At 38.0% G+C, this 21,301-nt stretch overlaps 1 protein-coding gene across 1 annotated transcript in view; it reads left to right on the top strand.

The window, feature by feature from the left end:
• Pla2g4a (phospholipase A2 group IVA) overlaps positions 1-21,301 on the top strand; it is a 177,277-nt gene that overhangs the window by 142,560 nt on the left and 13,416 nt on the right. Inside the window, exons 13-15 of the mRNA XM_008824261.2 lie at positions 1,518-1,589; positions 5,480-5,722; positions 12,872-13,056. Of these exons, the coding sequence (XP_008822483.1) occupies positions 1,518-1,589; positions 5,480-5,722; positions 12,872-13,056 (500 nt within the window). The remainder of the gene's footprint in view (positions 1-1,517; positions 1,590-5,479; positions 5,723-12,871; positions 13,057-21,301) is intronic.

Here is a 21,301-nt window from a genome sequence, read left to right as displayed (position 1 = left end):
AAAAGACCAAATAAAATAATAATAATAATAATAGTAATAATAATAATAGAAGAGTGCTTTAATAGGTTGACCAGACTCCTACGGATGAATACCCACCTTAGGGCATTTAGGGACACAAATTTGGTGGAGGCTGTAGAAAGGGTGATTCAGCTACAGGAAGGCATCTAAATATAATCAAAATATACTGCATGAAGTTCATGAAAAAAAATTTTGAAAAGAGTGTTTTATATGCTTCCACAGAATGTTTGAGTTTTCTGTGAATGATGATTATGATAATGACCTTTGGATTCCACAAATTAGGCATGTTTTCCCTAAGAAAAAGATGGCTAATTATTGTGCTAGGTTTTACTGCTATCTTTATGTTAAGGACATATGGTTGCTCTTTGAGTTTTCATAGATGATCTCAGTAAGTTTTGAAGAAAATAAAAATCCTTGACACTAAAAAGTACATTTTATTTCATCAGATGATTTTCAGTATTATTAAAAACCAAAGGATAATTTAAGTGAGTTGCCTTTCTTGATATTATGCAGACTGCTCAGTAGAGCCCTTGCTGATTTGGGCTTTATTTTTTATTGTTCTTCATAGACACTGCTTAAAGATATAATCAGGTAGTTGTTCTTATGAAAACTAAGATAAACTAACAAAATCTTACCCTTAAACATAGGAGTGAATAACTTTATACTAATTTAATTTTTGTACACTGGTGTATTTTGTTTCCGAGTGATAAATTTTAAAGAACTAGTAAAACTGGTAAATTTCCATTTATTATATTCATCTAGTTACATGTAGATGAGAGTGGTTTCCTTCTGTGGTTTTCTCAGATCTCTTCTCCCCTCCTCTCCTTCCCTCCCCTCCCCAACCCTCCCCTCCCCTCTCCTCTTCTCCTTCTCTTTTCTTTAAATTAAGCTGTTGAGGGGCTGAAGTAGGCCCAGGAAAGGTCAAGAATCTTGGAACTGGGAAGTGCTAGTAAGATGGGAGCTCCACAGCTCTAAGAGAGGTCCAGGTTTTCAAAAGGTCTGGGTTTGGTGAAGGGTTGAATGTGGGATGAGGGCAAGGGCACTGTGGGAAGGGACATCCCAGAAGTCTGGCGAGGGAGGGGAAGGCAAGGTGATCGATCATCTGCAGGCCTGTGCTTTGGCTTGTAAACCTGCTGCTCTAAGACACCCTCAGCTGATAGCCTGGGAGGAGGAGCCAGGTGAGCACATACCTGGGTACCCTCTTGTATTCAAACCCTGAAAACTGCCTGCCAAATTCCTTGACACTCGAGTGATTTTTATAATGAACAGCTGCCTACAGATAAATTTTCTGGAGCTCCCACATGTAACTTTCAGACTATTTCTTCACAGTAAATGTAATTATGATTTTTATCTTTTGTCTCTTTTTTTCTGTACTTCTGTACAAATCAGGGCCATGCATTTGCTAGGCAAGCACTCTACCACTGAGCTAAATCCACAACTCCTTTAACTATGATTTTTGATGCTCGAGATGCCTCAATGGTTTTGTCTTCTTTTCACAGAAAATATTACAGCCAAGCACATTGTGAGCAATGACAGCTCAGACAGTGACGATGAGTCCCAAGCACCCAAAGGTAAGACAGTTGAGTTCCCCAGCAGATCATGAGCAAAGGCATCATACAGTATGTATTCTTTTCGGATGAATTTCTTCCACCTTTTATATTCTCTCTGTCTGTTTACTGCTTCTTTTACTTTACTGCTGGTATGATCTCATGGTCTGACTGTATGACACTTATCCTTTAATAGACTGACTGAGATCTTGGCTGCTTCCAAGTTTGGGACCTCAGAGTAAAACTACTATAAGCATCTATCCTCAAGGTTTCATGTGGACATAAGATTGTAATTCACTTGGATAAATAACAAAGAGCACAATTGTTGATCATCTGACAAAAATATTTAGCTTTACAAGAAAATGCCACTGCTGGGTTGGTGGCACTTACCTTTAATCCCAGCCCTTACCTGGCAGAGGCAGGCAGATCTCTGTGAGATCAAAGCCAGTCTATTCCACATGGTGAGTTCCTGGAGAGTTGGGACTAGGGAGACCCAAAACACAAAAAAAAACAAATAGCATAAAGCAACAACAACAAAAAAGAAAATGCCTATGCCAGTCATGGTGATGCACACCTTTAATCCCAGCACATGGGAAGCAGACGAAGGTGGATTTCTATGAAATCAAGCCAGTCTGGTCCACACAGTGAGTTCCAGGCCAGCTGAACTATAGGGAGAACCTGTCTCAACAAAACAAAACAAAACAAAACAAAACCTGTCTTCCAAAATAGCTGTGCTGTTTTGTATTTTCACTATTAACAAATGAGAGTTCCTATGGTTCCCCATCCTTGCCAACAAGTGGTGTTTCCTGCTGTTCTAATTTGGGAGTCATGGTATCTCATTGCATTAATTTATATTTCCCTGATGACATATAAGGGGAAGTAATTTTTCCTTTCTTACTTGCCATTTGTATTTCTTCTCTGAGGAGATGCTGTTCAGTCATTGGCCCATCTTTTAGTCAGGTTGTTTTCTTACTGTTGACTTTTGGCAGTTCTTTGTATATTTTGGAGACCAGTCCTTTATGTCTTCTTTATGGCTTCTCCTAAAGTACATTTATTGGTTTGTTTACCTGGTTTTGGAGATAAGGTCTCATCAAGCCCAACCTGGCCTGAACTCCTGATCTTCCTGCCCCACCTTCTAAAGTGCTGGAATTACAGGCAAGCGCCTCCACGCCCAGCTTCTTCTAGTTTTTAGCCTGTCTTTTTATTCTCTTGAGGTTGTTATATTTTCAGTCCTATGCTTTTGAACAGGTCTTCAGGTATTTCCAATTTTAGACTCTTCAGATTTCTGCTAGAATCATCTGCTTTTGCTTATAGAACTGTTGCAATCACAAAATCAGCAAATAGACAGATAACAAGGGACTTTAAACTTACAAAGAACCCAAAAGAGAAACTTGAAGCTAGTGAGAAATAAGTATTATTTATCTGCCGACTGGGTGGTTGTCTTGTAAGTGACTCCATTTTCAGATATATCATAAAGAGCTAGGTCCTCTGTTGGTGCAGAAATGGGGTTATTGAAAAACAACAGTGATAAGAAGCCCTGAATCTTTGGAAATATTAATCATTTTGGAGACAAAAATCATTAATTTTTTTTTTTTGTTTTTTTGAGACAGGATCTTCCAGCTGTCCTGGAACTATGTAAACCAGGCTGGTCTCAGTCTCACAGAGATTTGCCTGCCCCTGCCCCGCCCCCCCCACAAAGTACTGGGATTAAAGGCGAGCACCACTACATACATAAATCATTAATTTTAAACCTTGATTTTGGGGGGTGAAATATTTTGTCATATTTAGGAATAGAAACTTTTATTTGCTTTTGATTGATGTGTTGACAGTTGGATTGATTATCAAGAGAAAGATCCATTCATTTGCTCAATTCAGTTAAGTAATATTTGTGAAGATATAATGGATTTATGTAAGTTTAGTATACATTTATTAGAAATTATGAAAGCTGAATGTAGATACTCTTCTCTTGGAACTGATACATGGTTTTATACAAGTATACATATTCGTACACAGAGTTTCTAGAAATCAGAACAGAATGAATTTAAGCAGATGAGGTAATGTTCTGAGAAAGTACTCATTGATCTTGATTCTGAGTGAATAATACTGATGATGGGTGAGGGACTGGAGAGATGGCTCAGGGGTTAAGAACACTGACTGCTCTTGCAGGGCATCTGAGTTTGATTCCCAGCACCCACATGGCAGCTAATAGCCACCTGTAACTTCAGTTTCAGGGAATCTGACAGCCTCTTCTGCCCTCCGCTGGCATTGCACAACACGGGTGCACCCACCTACATGCAGGCATTATACTCATACACATAAAATATAATGGTGATGATTGTGTTGCTGTTGTTGTTATAGCGTTTATGCTCCTAACTGGTGTTTATTTTGATCTTAATGTAGGCCAGACACTTCTCTAAAAACTTCATATAGATGTCCAAACTGAGTCAAATCTCATGTCAACCCTATGAGATTTACTGACGAAGTAATGAAGGATAAGAGGGAGTTGATAGTGAATGCATCTCCCAACTCTCCCCAGCAAAACTTCCTCATGCAACAGATGGTGATTAACCCAGAAACCACACCTGGCCAAAGTACAGAGACTAAGAGACTGCAGAGTGCATGTCCCTGAATAGGACACCTATATCAAACTTCTACCACCCAAGGCTCAGGAATCAGTGCAGAAGAGAGGGCAGAAAGATTTTAAGAGCCAGAGGTGGTGGTTGTCCACAAGAGTTTTCCAGATGGCTGCGAAGTTACTCATATGAACAGCATGCACAAGAACCATGCAGGCTCAAGCCCAACATTCTCCCAGCATAAAAGTGGGAGAGTGGGGAAGTAAGAAGCCCCAAACTTAGCTGAGGAACTACTGAGAGAGAATCAGTTTCCTTTAAGGGTGTGACTCTAGATAGGTTAACCAAGCTCCAGTGGATATGCCACATAGAAGGACATTTGGGGACACAAACTGGGATAGTTCTTTTTATTTATCCTTTTTTTCTTTTTCTTTTTTTCTGGAGCTGAGGACCAAATCCAGGGCCTTGTCCTTGCCAGGCAAGCGCTCTACCACTGAGCTAAATCCCCAACCCCTTGATGGTTCTTAATATATATGACAAAGTACATGAAATCTGGTTGGGGAGGGTATAAGAAGAGCACAGATAGGGTGGGCATCTAAATGTAATAAAAATATGTTGTGTAAAATTCTCAGAGAATCAATAGAAATGAAAAATGCCAGTAAATAAGGAAATGAGCAAATAAAAAGAAGTGGAAAGAGGGTTGGAGCACAGGTAATTTTACTCTGGATGAATGTACTAGATAACTGCTGCCCAGGAGTAGTGCTGTGCATGGGTTTCAGGGGACTGTTATTTCTAGTTGCTTCTGTGGATAATTGGTGGATTTTAAAGCACTTTATATCATTTGTTTAAATTATAGGATTTTAAATCCCCAGGCGTTATAAATAAGGATGAAATGACAAGTCTTCTGATGGGTTTGTGAGGGTGTTTAACATCAGTTATATGTTGAACCCTTTAGCTGTGTCTCCTGAGTTTGTGTAATCCCTGAAAGTTTACTAAACAGGATATGGACCTTTAGGAAACACTAGGGACCATAAAAGGTAGTATTAGCATATTAACTACTATGAATTTTCTGGGGCGGGGGCACTAGCGCAAGGTAGAAAGGACCATAATGACGTTTTCTTGAAAATCTAATAGACCAAGTGGCAGTGGTAAAGAATATCAACCTACACTGTGTAGGTCATTTTAAGATCAACAATGACTGAACATTCATTCCACATCCATTAATACAAATAAGCATATGATAAGTCAAAGCCCTAGAGCTTTATTTTTAACTTTTGATTAAACTAAGAATTTTTTTTTTAAATGCTTTTTGGGAGTGTGTGACTTTCTGTACTTCTGACTTAGGCACTGAAAGCGAAGATGCTCAAGCAGAGCACCAAAACGATAATCAAGCCAGTTGGGTCCATCGTATGCTAATGGCCTTGGTGAGCGACTCAGCTTTATTCAATACCCGAGAAGGACGTGCTGGGAAAGTGCACAACTTTATGCTAGGTTTGAATCTCAACACATCATACCCACTGTCTCCTCTGAGAGACATTAGCCCACTGGACTCCTTTGATGATGACGAACTCGATGCAGCTGTAGCAGGTCAGTACCAAAGCGGAAGCTGTGCAAGCTAATTCAGGGCCTCTTCTTACTCTAGGGAGAAACATTTTAATTCCTGTTAACATTTATTTACACTCAGTTCCAAGGACGGCACCTGAACTATGTCTTTTTAAAGAGAAATATTATATTGGATAGGGAATGGCCTAAGCATATTAGTATACAAAACATTCATTGAGGTGCTAGAGAGATAGCTCAGAGATTAAGAGCAATAGCTGCTCTTGCAGAGGACCTGGGTCCGGTTCCCAGTGCCCACAAGACGAACCATCTATTACTCCGGTTCCGGTGATCTAACGCCCTCTTCTGGCCTCTGCTGATGTTGCACGAATGTGGTGCATTTAAATATGAGCAGCCAAAATACTCATCACATATATAGCATAAAAGTGACTAATACAGCCTTAAAAGGCAGGTTTCTGCAGAATTAAAAAAAAATCAATACATTGAAGGAGAATAAAGAAAGAAAGAAGAAAGACAGACAGACAGAAAGAAAGAAAAAGAAAGCATTCACTGAGATACTGAGAGCCCTTTGGTCCTTTTTTTATTGGTCAAGGTTCACTTACAGGAAACCCTCTACTGTGATGTGATTACAGTGACTGTAAAGTAGGATATTAGGTGCTTGCAAAATTGTTCCAAGGATTAGAGGAGCAAGCCCTAGGCGGAGCTTCCAGGAGTGACTCCAAAAACACCAGACTCTTCCCCACAAACGCCTCCACAGCTGCTCTTGGCGGTAGGAAAGGAGAAACACAGCCTCTGTCTCATTTCCTCCTTCCAATCGCGTGGGCGGCATCCTTGGAAGAGGCCAGGTGTCCACGAGGGCTTGAGGGATGCGGTGAACTGAGCTTGGCCTGGTGCCCCCATGTGGTGAAGGAGGTCCAGCGTCGCAGGCGTTGGAGTGGCACTGCGTTAGCCAGTCTGTAGTGCCCACCAGGACAGGGAAACTGTGACTCCGGTTCTCAGAAAGATGAGGAAACGTTCCTAACTCTCCTTCAAGCAAGAACCTAGTCACTTCCATATTTGTCACTTAGCCAAATCTTCACGAATAAGTTACTCTCAGTTTTATGTGAGTTATAGATTAAATGTTTCATTTGCTTTGGTAATAATAATGTACTGCACCTTTCTTGTGATGATCCTGTTGTCGTAAATCTTCTATTTATCAGATTATCATCTTTTCCTCCAAATGTAGTTTCTTAATAATTTCTGCCTTAGGGTCATGCACAAGATGCTGTAATAACTTAAAGGAAATATTTGAAAAACAAAACCAAAACACTTTCCTGCTGCTCCTTGCTCTTCATACCTAAATAATACTTTTGAAAGTAAGATAGGCTTTAGATTTTTGTTGTTGTTTTCTGTTTGTTGTTTGACTTTAAGGGGAACAAACAGTATATTTTGTACTTTGTTTATGACCTTAAACTCTAAGATATGAGTTACTTCTAATTATGTTTTTATAATCCAAAATCTTTTTATTAGCTGTAATAAATGTCTCCTTGTGATAAAGTAAATGTGTATTTTAAACTTGAACTAAAAAATACACTCAACAATACAACCAGTGACTTTATTTTTCTTGTTTTGTGACACATGGTTGTATGTTTCGACATCACTTGTGCTTTATAATCACTGGTGATGGGCTTATAAAGCAAATTACACTCACAGAACACTTAGATCTGTGAAGAACCTTCCGTTATTTTCCTTTATAGACAAGGAAGATCAAAGAAAATATTTCATCACCTTTGTCCTAAATTTCTCAGCAAATCTGGACTCGGGACGTGGACCTCTGGGTTTTGCCTCTAAGCCATTTCTCCAGCTACACTTGATCCTCCATGGTTTTATTAGTCATTGTTTCACTGATGTAAGAATGGACGTTTTCTTTGTGTATACTTACTTTACTGCATTTATTTTTCATTATTACTTTGCCAACATAGTTCCTCTGTGGTTTGATTAGCACGCGTTCTAACCAACTCACTCCACATTTTAACAACTTCCTGGCAGTTTTGCAATATTTAACATGGTTTATTTGGTAGTACTGGGATTGCAGGATAAAATACAGAATTCCCAGTTAAAATTTTAACTTTAAATAATATGAAGGTACATACATCTTTTCAATACTTGGGGCATATTGAGATGAAGTAGTTATTTGTTGTTTATTTGAAATGCACATTAAAACTGGGCATCTTGTATTTTTATTGGCCAAATTTGGTAACCTTAGGGAAGATGTCGCTCACGCTTTCATTATCTTTCAAGTTGTTCAGCAGCATCTTCACCTGCTGTCTTCCCTTCATTCCTTCTTGCGTTCACACAGCATTTACAAGCAGAATGTTCTTGGTCCTTTGAGAGTCACTAGGTGGAAGGACAAATAGAATCATTGCCTCTATGAATGTTAAAAGCCCTTGATGACCTTTCCTCAAAGAGGTGATTCATGGGAAGACTTCTATATTTTGTTTATAACAATAATAGAAGGTAAAAGAGTCATTCTGATCCTGATGGAACTGTAGGTCAATGGGGACATAGCTACACGTGATGACTGTGGGCGGGCTGAGTGCTCTTCCTTCCCAGCAGGGTTTGGAGAACGGTAGCCGCACATCACCTTTCTCATTCCTTTCTTTACTGATGCCCCTGAAAGAACAGTTACGAGCATGTTGTATAAAACAGTGCAAAGAAATATATATTAATCATCCCAAAAGTCAGTATTAGATTTACTATTTCTTTTTGAGATTTTTTTGATATATCCTAACCTAAAAGTTGTTTTATATTCATGATCTTTGGAGAGATAATTATTCTCATGCCTCAGTGTGCATTACCTTAAAATTAATTTATGCATATTTCATGTTAATTTGAAAAAAATTACATTTCTGTAATAAAAATACTAATTTCCATAAGAGTTTCAGTCAACTCAATAGCAAATTCATTCAACTTTATTGTTTATATACCAACATTGCTAAAAAAATTCCATTTTTAGACTGAATTAACTGAATATATTAGTGCTTTTCAAGACAAGGACCTTACTAGGATAAATCCTGTTTGCCTCCCTCTAGTTGTTTTTAAGTTTTAGAAAAATCGTATGTTTAAAATAGAACTGTGATCATTTTTCTTCAGAGAAGATTTCATAAAATTCCTATCTATGGGCAGGTGAGATGGCTCAGTGGATAAAGGTGTTTGCTGCCAAGCCTGACTATCTGAGTTTGATTCCTGGGACCTACATGGTAGAAAAGAGAATCTCCACACACGCACCATGGCACATGCATGTCTGTGTGCACATGCACACACACACACACACACACACACACACACACATACAGCTAAATAAACACGTAAGTAAAGAAAATTACACAACTGAAATGCTACAACCAAAATCATGACTAATTAAAATTATTTCCTTTCAATTTTATATCTCCTCCTTGTAAAAAAAGAACCGGTAAAGGCTTTTATCGTTTCTACATGCTATGTTGGAAAAGGCTTATGCTTTGCTCTGTGGTAATTCTGTTCATGAACATTAAAATTTGAATTTTTAAATTTGTTTTTATTTAATTTTTGTGTATGTAGTTTCTCAGTGTAAAATGAGAAGAAAGACACCATTTTGTACCTATGACTTTAGCTTGCAGGCCTTTGGAAAACAAGATAAATTATAAAATGATAAAAATCCCCTCATCAGTTTACTGCAAAATAGTTAAATGCCTGTAGAAACAAATTTTGGAGGAGTTGTTCATTAGTCACACGACTTCTTTCCTGTTTACTTTGTGTTTATATTGTTTACTGTGACATACACCATCTGGAATAAGCAGTCAAGACATGAGTTAAATCAGACCAGAGTTCAAAACACAGATATCCAAATATTTGTCCATTGTAAATCAAGTCTGCGTGATGTATTTATAAGATAGCCATCATGAATAGCCACAGCTGAACTCTTTATAGAAAAGTTACAGACTTGTTGTGGTTCCTGTACCTGCCACAGAACCAAATTAATTCACTCACAGGCTTGGAAATGAGTTTGCTTGAAGGTAGATTTTATTGAAATAATGGGAGAGCATGCACCCATAGCAGGATGTACAGAACCTTCTACATATTAGTAGTTGTCATATGATAAATTGGGCCCAAGTACAAATAGACTTCCAAAAACTGACACTTCTCCCTCAATGCAGCAGGATACTCCATTGAGTTTTATATGTTACATAGATTATATTCGAAACTCAGCTAGGCCTTTTATTAGCTGAACATCTGGACAATTTGTCTTACCTTTTGGGGCCTCAGTTTCCCTGTCTTCAAGAGAACAACTTACACGTGAAATTTCCTAGACATAGTAGGTGTTCAATATAAATGAAGTTGTCATTAGAAAGGAGAGGAGTCAAATGATGAACTACCAGTTTCTTAGTAGAATATTTAAAAATAATATAACTCAAAGCTTTCAAGTTTTTATCTTTTAAAAGTTCTCATACATAATTGTCAAACTAAAATCTCAGAGAAATGAATGAATATTATAATTGAATTTGAACTGCATATAACAAGAACAGAGGTAAAATTAAGTTTAATAATCTATGTATTTCAATTTTATAACCTTGAGATGCCACAGTCTACGGTGTAGAGGTTAGTGTCTTGGCTGGTGGCAACACACATTTTACAATATAGAGATACTTATAAGAAGAGAAAATAGGGGCTGGAGAGATGGCTCAGTGATTAAGAACACTGGTTGTTCTTGTGGAAGACCCGGGTTCGAATTCCAGCACCCACACGGCAGCTAACAACTGCCTGTAACTCCAGTTCCAGGGGATCCAACAGCTTCTTCTGTTCTTCTGTCTTCCGCGGGCATTACACGACATGGGTGCACTTACCTGCACGCAGGCAATACATGCATATACATAAAATAAAAATAAAATATTTTTTAAAAAGAAGAGAAAATATAGATAATTATTTAAAGAATTACTTTTCTTCTTTCTCCTCATTGGCTTTGAATTTTACATCAGTCACAGTACCCCTATCCTATCCTCCCATCTTTTTCCCTACTTCCCTTGGTTCTGTTCTTTTCACTTACTATACCTGTGGCATTACTTTTGTCTTCAAGCAATTACAATTCTCAGCATTTATTTTCATTTAAAACCATTTATTCATGCCTTCCCTCTTCAACAATTTTGAACAATATGGAGTGTCTCAGTTATAAAATCTTTTTATTCCAAGAACTAGGGAAATGTTTGTAGCATTCATTTGTTATTCATTAGTGATCACAAAATTTAAAAGATATGAGAAAAATGAATTTTTCTAACTATAGAAGTGTAAAAGGATGTTTATGCTTTTTAAAGTAACTTTGCCAAAGCCTAATTTAAGCAACTTACTTCAATTTGCATTGAACTCTATGGCTAATTGTGTTATTGGTATTTAAATTTTGGCTTTTATTAAGGATCAAAGATTATTCATTCAATTGGACTGCAGTAACTTAAAAACTAGCCCTTTTAAATCTCTTGCTCTTAAAACACACTAAATAAAATTGACTGTAAGAGAATTAGTATTATTTTACTTAGAAATATTTGGAAGATACCATTGCCAGGTTCCTATAATATGCTGTTCATTTCTCTGGGTACTTTAATTATGCTTTTTAATGTAAATCTCAAGCTACCAGGAGATATGTATTAGCCACATTTATAGGTAAGTCTATAAACACAGGCCACTCTGACCCTCCAGTTTTTATTGCATTCCTTATGAAAAAATGGTTACCAATTTAACAGCTCAAGCAGACTCAGCACATTCCATGTGAACTCCTTCGCTCTGTTCTACTGTAGTCCTTTCTCTCTTCCTCTCTCCCTCTCCCCCTTCTTCCCTGCCTTCTTCCTGAAAACAGAGGTGGGACTAAGAGTGTGACAAGGAGGGACCAAAGAACATGCGTCACATTTCAGTCAGTCAATTCAAACCATTTCAATCCCCATCATTCCCAGGGCCATTTGTAACTGGGAAGAGTGATATGTTATCAATATTATTTTTCATCACATTAACAATCTCTCCACTCTGTGACTTTCAGACCTCTTGTCATCTCATCCCCCTGTCTGTCACCCCACTGGAGTCCTTGCTATGTCTCAACCACGTCATTATTCTGTCTTAATGTCTCTTCTAGGTCTTTCCTGTTTTTCTAAATCTCCCTCACTACCCCACTCATATATTTTTATTTGAATGGTTTTTTATCATTATTCTTGTTTTAGCTCAAGGATTGCTTCTGAGAAAGGTTTCCCCTGACCATCAAACAAGTGTTTGGTTCTCACCTCGTTGCCTTCTGTTATTTCTGCCACTGCATTTGCACTGTCCTAGCTTGTTGGCGTATTTCTTTACTTACTATCGGCAGTATACTCATAGTATAAGCGCTCTTAGAGTTTATCTGGCTTGTTCAGTGCCTGAAATTGTGCCTAAAAAGGGATAGACAACCCATGCTTGTGGAGTATGGGAGCTGGACTATTTCCCTGGACTCTCAGCCCTTAGTGGAATGTCACTCAGGCACCAGAGGGAGGCAGTGTGGCTCTGCTCAGACACTGCCTCTCTCCAGGTATGTCACCTCAGAGATGTTAGTTCATCTTAGTTCTTTCACTGTCTATTTCTACATGTCGTCTTTCTTGCCCACCTGCTTTGAAAATTAAACAAGATACTGTCCAAAGAAATGTTTCAAAATCAGTAAAGAAATTGTAATGGGAGATAATACTAAAGAGATCATAGCTTAGAGCCAATCCCAGGGCCTGAGCTAAGTTCTTTCTTTGACACCCTTATATGAAAAATGCTTTTGTGCTGGGTGTGGTGGCACAAGCCTTTAGTCCCAGCACTCAGGAGGCAGAGGCAGGCAGATCTCTGTGAGTTCGAGGCCAGCCTGGTCTCCATAGTGAGTTCCAGGCCAGCTAGGGCTGCAGGGAGACCGGTCTCAAAAAAAAATAAAAAGAAAGAAAAGAAAAAGGGAAAGTGCTTTTGTTTTGATGTTATAGATGAAGAAATTAAGAATTAAAACTATTAATTGGCCTACAGCTGTCAGAGTTAGACCCATAACCACTTCTAGGAATGCTAGAGGGCCTAATTACATGGAATTATGTCTTTCAAATTTATAATAAACATTTAAGTGTCTTAAGTAATGTCAAGTAATCCTTTAATTCATCCATGTCTTGCCTTTCTTTTCTTAAGATCCTGATGAATTTGAACGAATATATGAACCACTGGATGTCAAAAGTAAAAAGATTCATGTAGTGGACAGTGGGCTCACATTTAACCTGCCATATCCCCTGATCCTGAGGCCTCAGAGAGGTGTGGATCTCATCATCTCCTTTGACTTCTCCGCAAGGCCAAGTGACACGAGTCCTCCGTTCAAGGTAAGGAGACTTACTATACTTTTCCTCTCTTCATCCATGCTCTATAGATTGCCTTGTGACTCCTGACCTCAGTTTCTTATCCTTTTAAGCTTATTTCCTGCCTTTTCATAAGTAATATTTTTCAAATGCAAATGAGACTCAACTCAAATCACTCTTCTGAATAAAAAAATGGCAAAGTGATTTCAGTGAGCACAGCAAAGTTCAGAATCCTATGCAGGACAAGAATGACTGAGGTTCTGCTGAAAAATGGCTTTGAAATTTGGGAGTTGGCAGGTAGAGATTAGTGAAAGCTATTCATGGAGAGAGTTCACCCTGACAGGAAATGTATAGAATAGGACTTGAAGAATCACAACGTCAAGAGGGAAAGAAGAAGATAAAACTACTGAAACCCACTGAAGATAACTAGCAAGCCTTTGGTGAACTGGATAAGACCTGTTTCAGTTGGAATCTGAGGGCAGAAATGAGACTAGAGGGATGAGTGGAAGTATTACAACCACAGGAGATGGTCGTCTAGGCTGTCCAGGGGACGAGAAGATAGAGTATATATGCAAAGGATGTAGGGAAGAAGAAAACTGCTTTTAACAAGGAAATGTGTTTAATACCACGGCTAAGAGTTCGTAATGAAGATGTTATTGGAGCACGGACAGACAAGATGTAGGAGAGAATCATATTCTGGAAAGGTTGCAGGCGTGGAGAGAAGACAAAGATCCATGGGGAAAGGAGTTCAAAAATGTCTGTATTAGGGTAATAGAAAGGAAGAAAATAACAGTGGATGCAGACTTGTTGCTAGGCACCGAGAAGGGAAAGAAAGAAAGCGGTCACTAGATGACTCTGAGGGCATCTTCGGGGATGAAGTGATGGAGTGGAGTCAGTAGTATGGGGACAATTAAGTGTGCTCTGTGAATAAATGAGAAAAAGTGCCCAAGAGGGCCATCTGAAAAGCTTGTTGGCTGCACTGTGGCCTCACCAAAATGGGACTATGATGCTGTGTATTCCATCAGCCTGAAATCACCCAAATGTTCTTTAGACACATCTCAATCTTGGGGCTTAAGATATAATTCCATAATAAAACACTTCCCTAACATGTACAATGCTCTGAGTTTGAGTCTCAGCCCTGAAAAAAATATTTCTTGATTTCCATACATATAGTGACAGTTCATAGGATTTTGTAAATACAGTGATGTACATGGTGCACTGAACGCATTTGTTTATATGTACAAATGTGAACAATCTATAAACTTCTTGGGGATGAGAAGGGGTGTGTGTGTGTGTGTGTGTGTGTGTGTGTGTGTGTGTGTGTGCATATGTTTAAACCATTTGGTCCTCTGTGCTATGTGCTGATGAAATTGTTAGTATATAGGATATTTTCAATAGGAAGGTAAGTAAAATATTGTTATAGGGATGGAGTTAATATTCCTATTTATTTAGATTAAGAAATAGAAAGTTATAAAGATCGAGTGAAATAGTCCATGATCTCTCAACAAAGAATTCAGGGAGAACACAAGTTCTCTCATGGCATATTCCTTTTCCTTTCTGTTTCTGTGATAAAAGATGCTCTGACCAAAAGCACCTCAGAAGAGGGAAGGATTTATTTAGGCTACACTCCCAGGAAAGAGTCCATCATTGAGAGAAGCTAGGGCAGGAAATCAAGCAAGAACTTGAGGCAGAAGCTATGTAGAATGCTAGTTGCTGGTTCACTCACAGGCTCATGCTTAGCTAACTTCCTTATAACAGCCCAGGACCACCTGCCTAGGGAAGAATGTAGTTCATATTGGGCTGGGCCTTCCTACATCAATCAACTATTGAGACAACCCGTTTGTACCAATTTGATCTGGGAGACCGCTCAGTTGAGACTCCTCAGGTGATTAGACTATGTCAACTTGATAGTTACAGCTAAATGTGATAAATGTTAAGAGTATTTCTTTCAGGATGATAGTGTGTACAATAATAACTCTTAAATGTAAAACCTTATGTATTCATGTGTTCATATTTTATCTCTTTTGATGCTGTATGTAGTATTCCGACAAGAAAACAAGAATTGGTAAGACAAGATCTCAACAAATGATGTGCATTGTAAAAGATCATAAATGGATTGCTGCTTTCTGGTGTTACTAAACCGGGAAGGAAGTGAATGAGATGAAAACAGCACAGGAATGGCAGGGAACACAATGGAAGGGTGCGGGTATTCCGATTGGACGGCAGATAGGTATTAATCCTACAGGCAAGAATTTAAGATTGGAGAATGATATGAAATGGAGAATCTGTGGAGGATTTCCAGCAGACAAATGAGATCATGAAATTGGAATTTTAAGATGATTAACCTAAGAGTGGAAAGCAGGATGAGTTAGAGAATGGAGGGCAAAGGATTATAATTTAAGATGATTTACTGTAACCCCAGCACAGCATAATAAAGTCTTGCATGGGGGTGGGGGGTGGGGGTGTGACTATGGAAATCGTGAGCAGAACCTGGTGACCCACAAGGAACAAGGGGAGGCAAGTTATAGTGATGACTCCAAGCAGCTGGTTCTGTTGGAGGGAGACACTGCATTATTCATTTTACCAGTTACAGTGTAGAATGTCAAAGCCATCATTTTATATATGAATCAGAGTTTTACTACCCCAATGAGGTGATACTGGAAGGGGGGTTAGAATATCACCTGGTCACATTGACAGATATATTATGCAGCTGTTTTAAAATGTTTAGTTGTTTATGAATAAGAAAAATGCATATTTACAAAACAACCAAAAATTAAAATTCATATACCAAGTTTTAGATAACAATAGCTGTGTTTTTTTCTAATTCCTCTACAAAATTATGTGGTGTGTGTGTGGAGTGTGTGTGTGTGTGTGTGTGTGTGTGTGTGTGTGCGCATGTGTGTGTGTCCATGTCCATCCATCAGGGTCATACATTTTGTTTCTTTCTACTTACAGCTATATCCTAAGAATTTCCTATACCACTAAATATCTTTTTAAAAATATGTATAACAAATAATTATAGTAAAAATATAAAAGATGTAGATAAAGGATAAATAGCATCTTTATATATCTGTGTACAGGAATTTGTTTAACACTGCTGTGTTTTCAACTTGTAGATTGTCTTACCACTTTTTTCTGTAGTCATCATTCTTGCACCCGAAGTTTAACCAAGTTTTATTATGCACCCTATGTATGCATTGGTTACATGACTTTTAATAAATACTTCCATATTGCTCTTCAGAAAATCTGTATCACATTTTTGCTTAAGGTTTTTTCCTGCTAGTGAAAGGAATTGATTTGTTATACTTATTGTATATTCTTGTTTTTAACTACTTTCAGTTGGATTCCTTAATGTTCCTGTTACTCATTGAAAAATACCATGTCTTAAGAAATTAAAACTTGTTTAATTTTTAATGAAACTTTGACATCATTTCCATTGGTATTTTTAGTTGCGAGTCCTCTCTTGCTTTGAATATTAGGTAGTGATTTCTCCATCGACTTTATTCTTGAAATTCATCCATTTTATTAAGAGAACTTAGATGTTGACATTCTTTTTAAATATTTTATTTATCTTAATTTTATGTGTATGAGTGTTTTGACTGCATATCTGTAAATGCACCCATCTTGTGCAATGCCCATGAAGGTCAGAAGAAGGCATAGGATCCCCTGGAACTGGAGTTACGTATGGTTGTTAGCTGCCATGTGGGTGCTGGGAATCAAATTCAGGTCCTCTGTAAGAGTGGCCAGTGCTCTTAACTGCTGAGCCATCTCTCCAGCCCCTGATATTCTTTAGATATATTTAAAATTTTTATTCATTGTATAATAAGTCAATCCTTCTTAGAAATTTCTCACAACTTTATTTTGTGATGTTTCCTTTATCATATTTTATATTAATAATAAAGGGCATAAGGATCTGTTTATGTTTATCCTTTGGACTCTCTTGGTTCATGTGGGTATTTGACAGTTTCTATCTAATGCTAAATCAGAAGTCTAATGTTAAAACCTGATAGTTACTTTAGACACAAGTAGTAAGTTTTAAAAATTGATGAGGGATCTAGGTGAAGTTCTTTTGGTATGAGAGAGAAGCACCAGTATAATAATCAACAATGTGCAATGTGACTTTATTAAGATAATAGTGAATCATTTTCTATTTATTATTATTATTTCATGTATGCAGTATATGTGTATTGTGTGTGTGCAAGTGTGTGCGGTGCATGCATCTGAGTGTGCAATGCGCATGCCCCTTCAATCACATACAGAGGCAGAGCAGGATGTTGGGTAGCACTCTCTATCTTCTTCCTTGAGACAGGGTATCTCACTAAACCAGATGCTTGCAGTATGGGCTAGGCCGAGTGATCGGCTGGCTCTCAGGATCTGTCCCTGTCTCCCAGTGCTCATGTTATAGGCATATATAGCCATGCCTGGCTTTTTACATAGGTACTAAAGAATTAAATTCAGATCTCCATGCTTGCAAAGAAAATGCCCTTACCCACTGAGCCATCTCCCCAGCTCTCATTTTTATTTAAAAAATATTTTATTTATTTGTTTGTTATTTATTTTTTATGTGTGTATGCGTGTTTACATGTATGGATGTCAGAGACAACTTGTGGGAGTCCGTTCTCTCCTTCCATCATGTGGACGCTAGGAATCAAGCTCAGGTCATCAGACTTGGTGGCAAGTGTCTTTATCCTCTGAACCATCTTACTGACCCCCATACCCTCATTTTATTTTTGAGACTAGAATATGGACATTATTTTCCCTAAAAGAATAGAGCTATATGCTGAGTGAAAAGCTACAACCATTTCACTGGGTACATGCCTCACTTGTTGAATGTTTGCCTGCCATAAGTGAAGCTCCAGGTTTAGTCCCTAGTACTCACAACGTCAGGCATGATGGTGCACACCTCTAGTCCCAGCATTTGGAGGAATTCAAGATCATCTTTGCCTACCTTGAGTTCAAAGTCAGCATGGGATACATGAACCCTGTCTCAAAACAAACAAACAAAACACACAACAAAACGAAAAATAAAACAAAGTATAGAACAAAACAAAAAATTTATCTCTGATTTAACTATTTTTAGGAAACTAGACTTGTCAATAAATATGAAATGAAGTCAATGGTTGTAATTTTGGTTTTCTTCTTTCTTTTCTCTTATTCTTTATTTTTGTTTCTTGTTGCAGTGTTGGGGACTAAATTGAACAATAGAAGCATTTTATTTCTCAGTTCTTGGGGCCAGAAGTCGAGCAAGGTGTAGACAGGGCTATGTTCACAGTTAGGTTCTTCCTGTTGCTGGTAGCTCTGCACATTCCTGGACTGGTGCTTGTATTACCCCAATCTTTGCCTCAGTTTTTAAATGACCTTTCTACTACATGTCTCTTCTGTCCCTTAGAGGTAAACTTGTCATTTATTAAGCTCGAGATCCTTAATTATATTCACACGCCTTTAATCCCAGCACTCTGGAGGCAGAGGAAGGCAGATCTCTGTGAGTTCAAGGCCAGCCTGGTCAATATAGTGAGTTCCAGGACAGCTGGGGCTACAGGGAGACCCTGTCTCAAAAAAACCAAAAAAAAAAAAAAAAAAGAAAAAAAGAAACTTTCTCTAAGCCAAAGAGATGGCTCAGTGGATAGAAGCACTTTTGCAAACTTGACAACTGAGTTTGATCCCAGATCCTAAGATGGAGAGAACTGACTCCCCAAAGTTGTCCTCTGCCACACATGGCACACATGCACCTTCCCATACACACGAATAACAATGAATAAAATCCTTTAAAAAGAACGTCTTTCTTTAATAAGGTCATATTTACAGGACTGGGTGGTTAGGGTGTGGGCTTACCTCAGTTTACCTTGAGGGGATCACAGGTCAGCCCACCTTACCCCTTTTAGTCACTGAGGACCCTGTAGATATGTCCAATATTAATCTCTACAGGAATATTTTTGTAAGTATATACTTATCTCTTAATGAAGAACTAGCATTTCCAAATTTATGCAAACTCTAACATTAGCTTTAAAAATTATTTTCCTACGTCTTGCATTATGAGACGCTGGGAGCCTAATATCAGCAAATCTTTTATTAAAAGAGAGATGACCATAACCGCAAAACAGCGAATTCGAAGTGGGACCTCTGTCTGTCCTGTTTTATACGAGTTGCTTCAATATTATTCATGGTTATGATGTTTTAGAAACTACATTGTTTACATACTTATAGGCCATCTGCCTCCCAAATCTTAAAATAGGCTTTAAAAAAATGACAAACATATTAAAGTAGTAAGAATATATGCTAGATTTGTACAAAGACAAAAATCCCATTTTCTTAGTGGAAAGCCCATTTATTACACACACACACACACACACACACATATATATGCATTTATATAGAGGAACATATTGTATGTCTAAATTAATTAAATTGCATATGCATGTCCTTCCCACTAAGGCCAGCATATATTTCTGTTAAATTGTTTTTCTTCTCCTTTAAGAATTTTTAGTTATGATTTTGTATTCAAAGATGAGGATAGACATTTAAAAAGTAGTACCTTGAAAGATGATCTGGAATTCACTCTAAAGAAAATCGTTTCTGTAGTTAGTACTCTGTAAGTTTGTAGTAAATTAGTTCGTGAAATTGTGGATATCTAGGAGCGTCAAACAGAGGCTGAAATACAGTTATCACAGGACACCCTGCCGGCACATTTTAGAATCAGGACTCTTTTTTTAATTTAATTTTATTTTTTTTCAAATAAGGACTTTACTCATAGTCTGTGTCATTGTTTCTCAGTCTTTACACAGAGAAAGGAGACATCAGGAAGAAATGTTTTTTTCCATCCTGTAATCACTGTCTTTGCAGTCATCAGTGTTTAATCTTTTCCAAATCAGGATCCCGGCACGAAAGGGAAAGTTTCCATGGCTTTCTCATTACACTGTAAATGTATCTATCTAAAAATAGCCCGGCTTTTACCTCACATAGTTCCCTTCCTCTTTCTCCACACATCCTTTGGTCATGCCCTGAGTCATGTTTGTAAACATTTGAAAGCTGCTTTTGCTTTCCTTCACGCAACTGTATGCACTCTGGTCTGATTCTCATGTTGAATAATCATGAATGAATAATCATGAACAGTGCTAGATGCGAAATAGCAAGCTGATTAGTTCAACAGAACAGATGGGACAAAGAGAAAGGACTAATGATAGTTTGCTGGTTTCAAGCAAGAAGTTCTACAAATGTGGGCTTTTCAGCAAGGCATAACTGTATTCAGCAGAACCTCTCACAATGCAAATGCTTTCATAGACCATTAAATCCTTTTTTTTCCTCTTGGATTTTATTTCTTTGTAAATGTTGGGAGAATTGATCAACTTAAAATTCATGACTTTTACAAAACATCAAGAGCAGTGAAGAGTGAATAAAAAGTATGTGAATAAAAAGTATGTGTTTTCTGAACCCAAGGTACTACATTAACAAACTTGTTTACTGTGAATCTAAATTGCTGAGATTTTCATCCTTATCTGATCTAATTCTCACAGCCATCCTGTGAAGAAGGTCAAAATACTACCTTTATTTTGCAGAAGCAGAAAATATGTTACTGAGAAATAAGAGACATGAAATATGGGTGAGACGGGTTCAGGAGTAGTTTTTCAAGGACAGTAGATACCTTATTTCCTTTGTGTTGTTTCTCACATCCTCACAGTGCCTTTAGGGGTGTCCCAAGGCATATATTTTAGCTTCCCCCCACATGGTTGGTTTCTGCAGAGCTGTGGTGTCTAGGCAGTCGGCTTCAGGTTGTCTGACTAGCAAGTTAAAAGTGTCTATTTGAGCTGGGTCTCTTACACTGTAAAACCCAGGTCCATAGCTGTCCCCCACCCTCCCCACTGTACCCTACTGTACCATAACATTTAATTATCTCTCTCATTGACTTAAACAAATCAAAGCTTCAAAGGTAGTCTCTCTCTTATGCCTAGAACATAGCAAGAGGCTCCATAGTATTTGTTGAGTGAGGTAATAAATTCACTGAGGAAATAGTCTAAGGCTTTCTACACAGTTTTCTGGCAAACTGTAATTTTTTTTCATAGCATCTATCACAGTTTTAAACATGAAGAGTTACTTGATCACCATCTCTCACCAGGCAGGCCATAGTGAGGAGGGCCATGAAGCTCTGCTTATGGTTCTGTCCCCCAGGTCCTAGCATGGGACTTAGGTCAGCCAGTAACGATTGTTCTTGGCTGGATCAATATGACAAGAGTAGTTCTAAAAGATCTTAATGATGGTTTGCCTCAAATGTCCT

This window comes from Nannospalax galili, unplaced genomic scaffold, assembly GCF_000622305.1.
Source record: "Nannospalax galili isolate Female #2095 unplaced genomic scaffold, S.galili_v1.0 scaffold227, whole genome shotgun sequence".
Classification (NCBI taxonomy): Eukaryota; Metazoa; Chordata; class Mammalia; order Rodentia; family Spalacidae; genus Nannospalax; species Nannospalax galili.
Note: the sequence above shows the minus strand (reverse complement) of the source record. Positions and strands in the feature narration are given on the sequence as shown.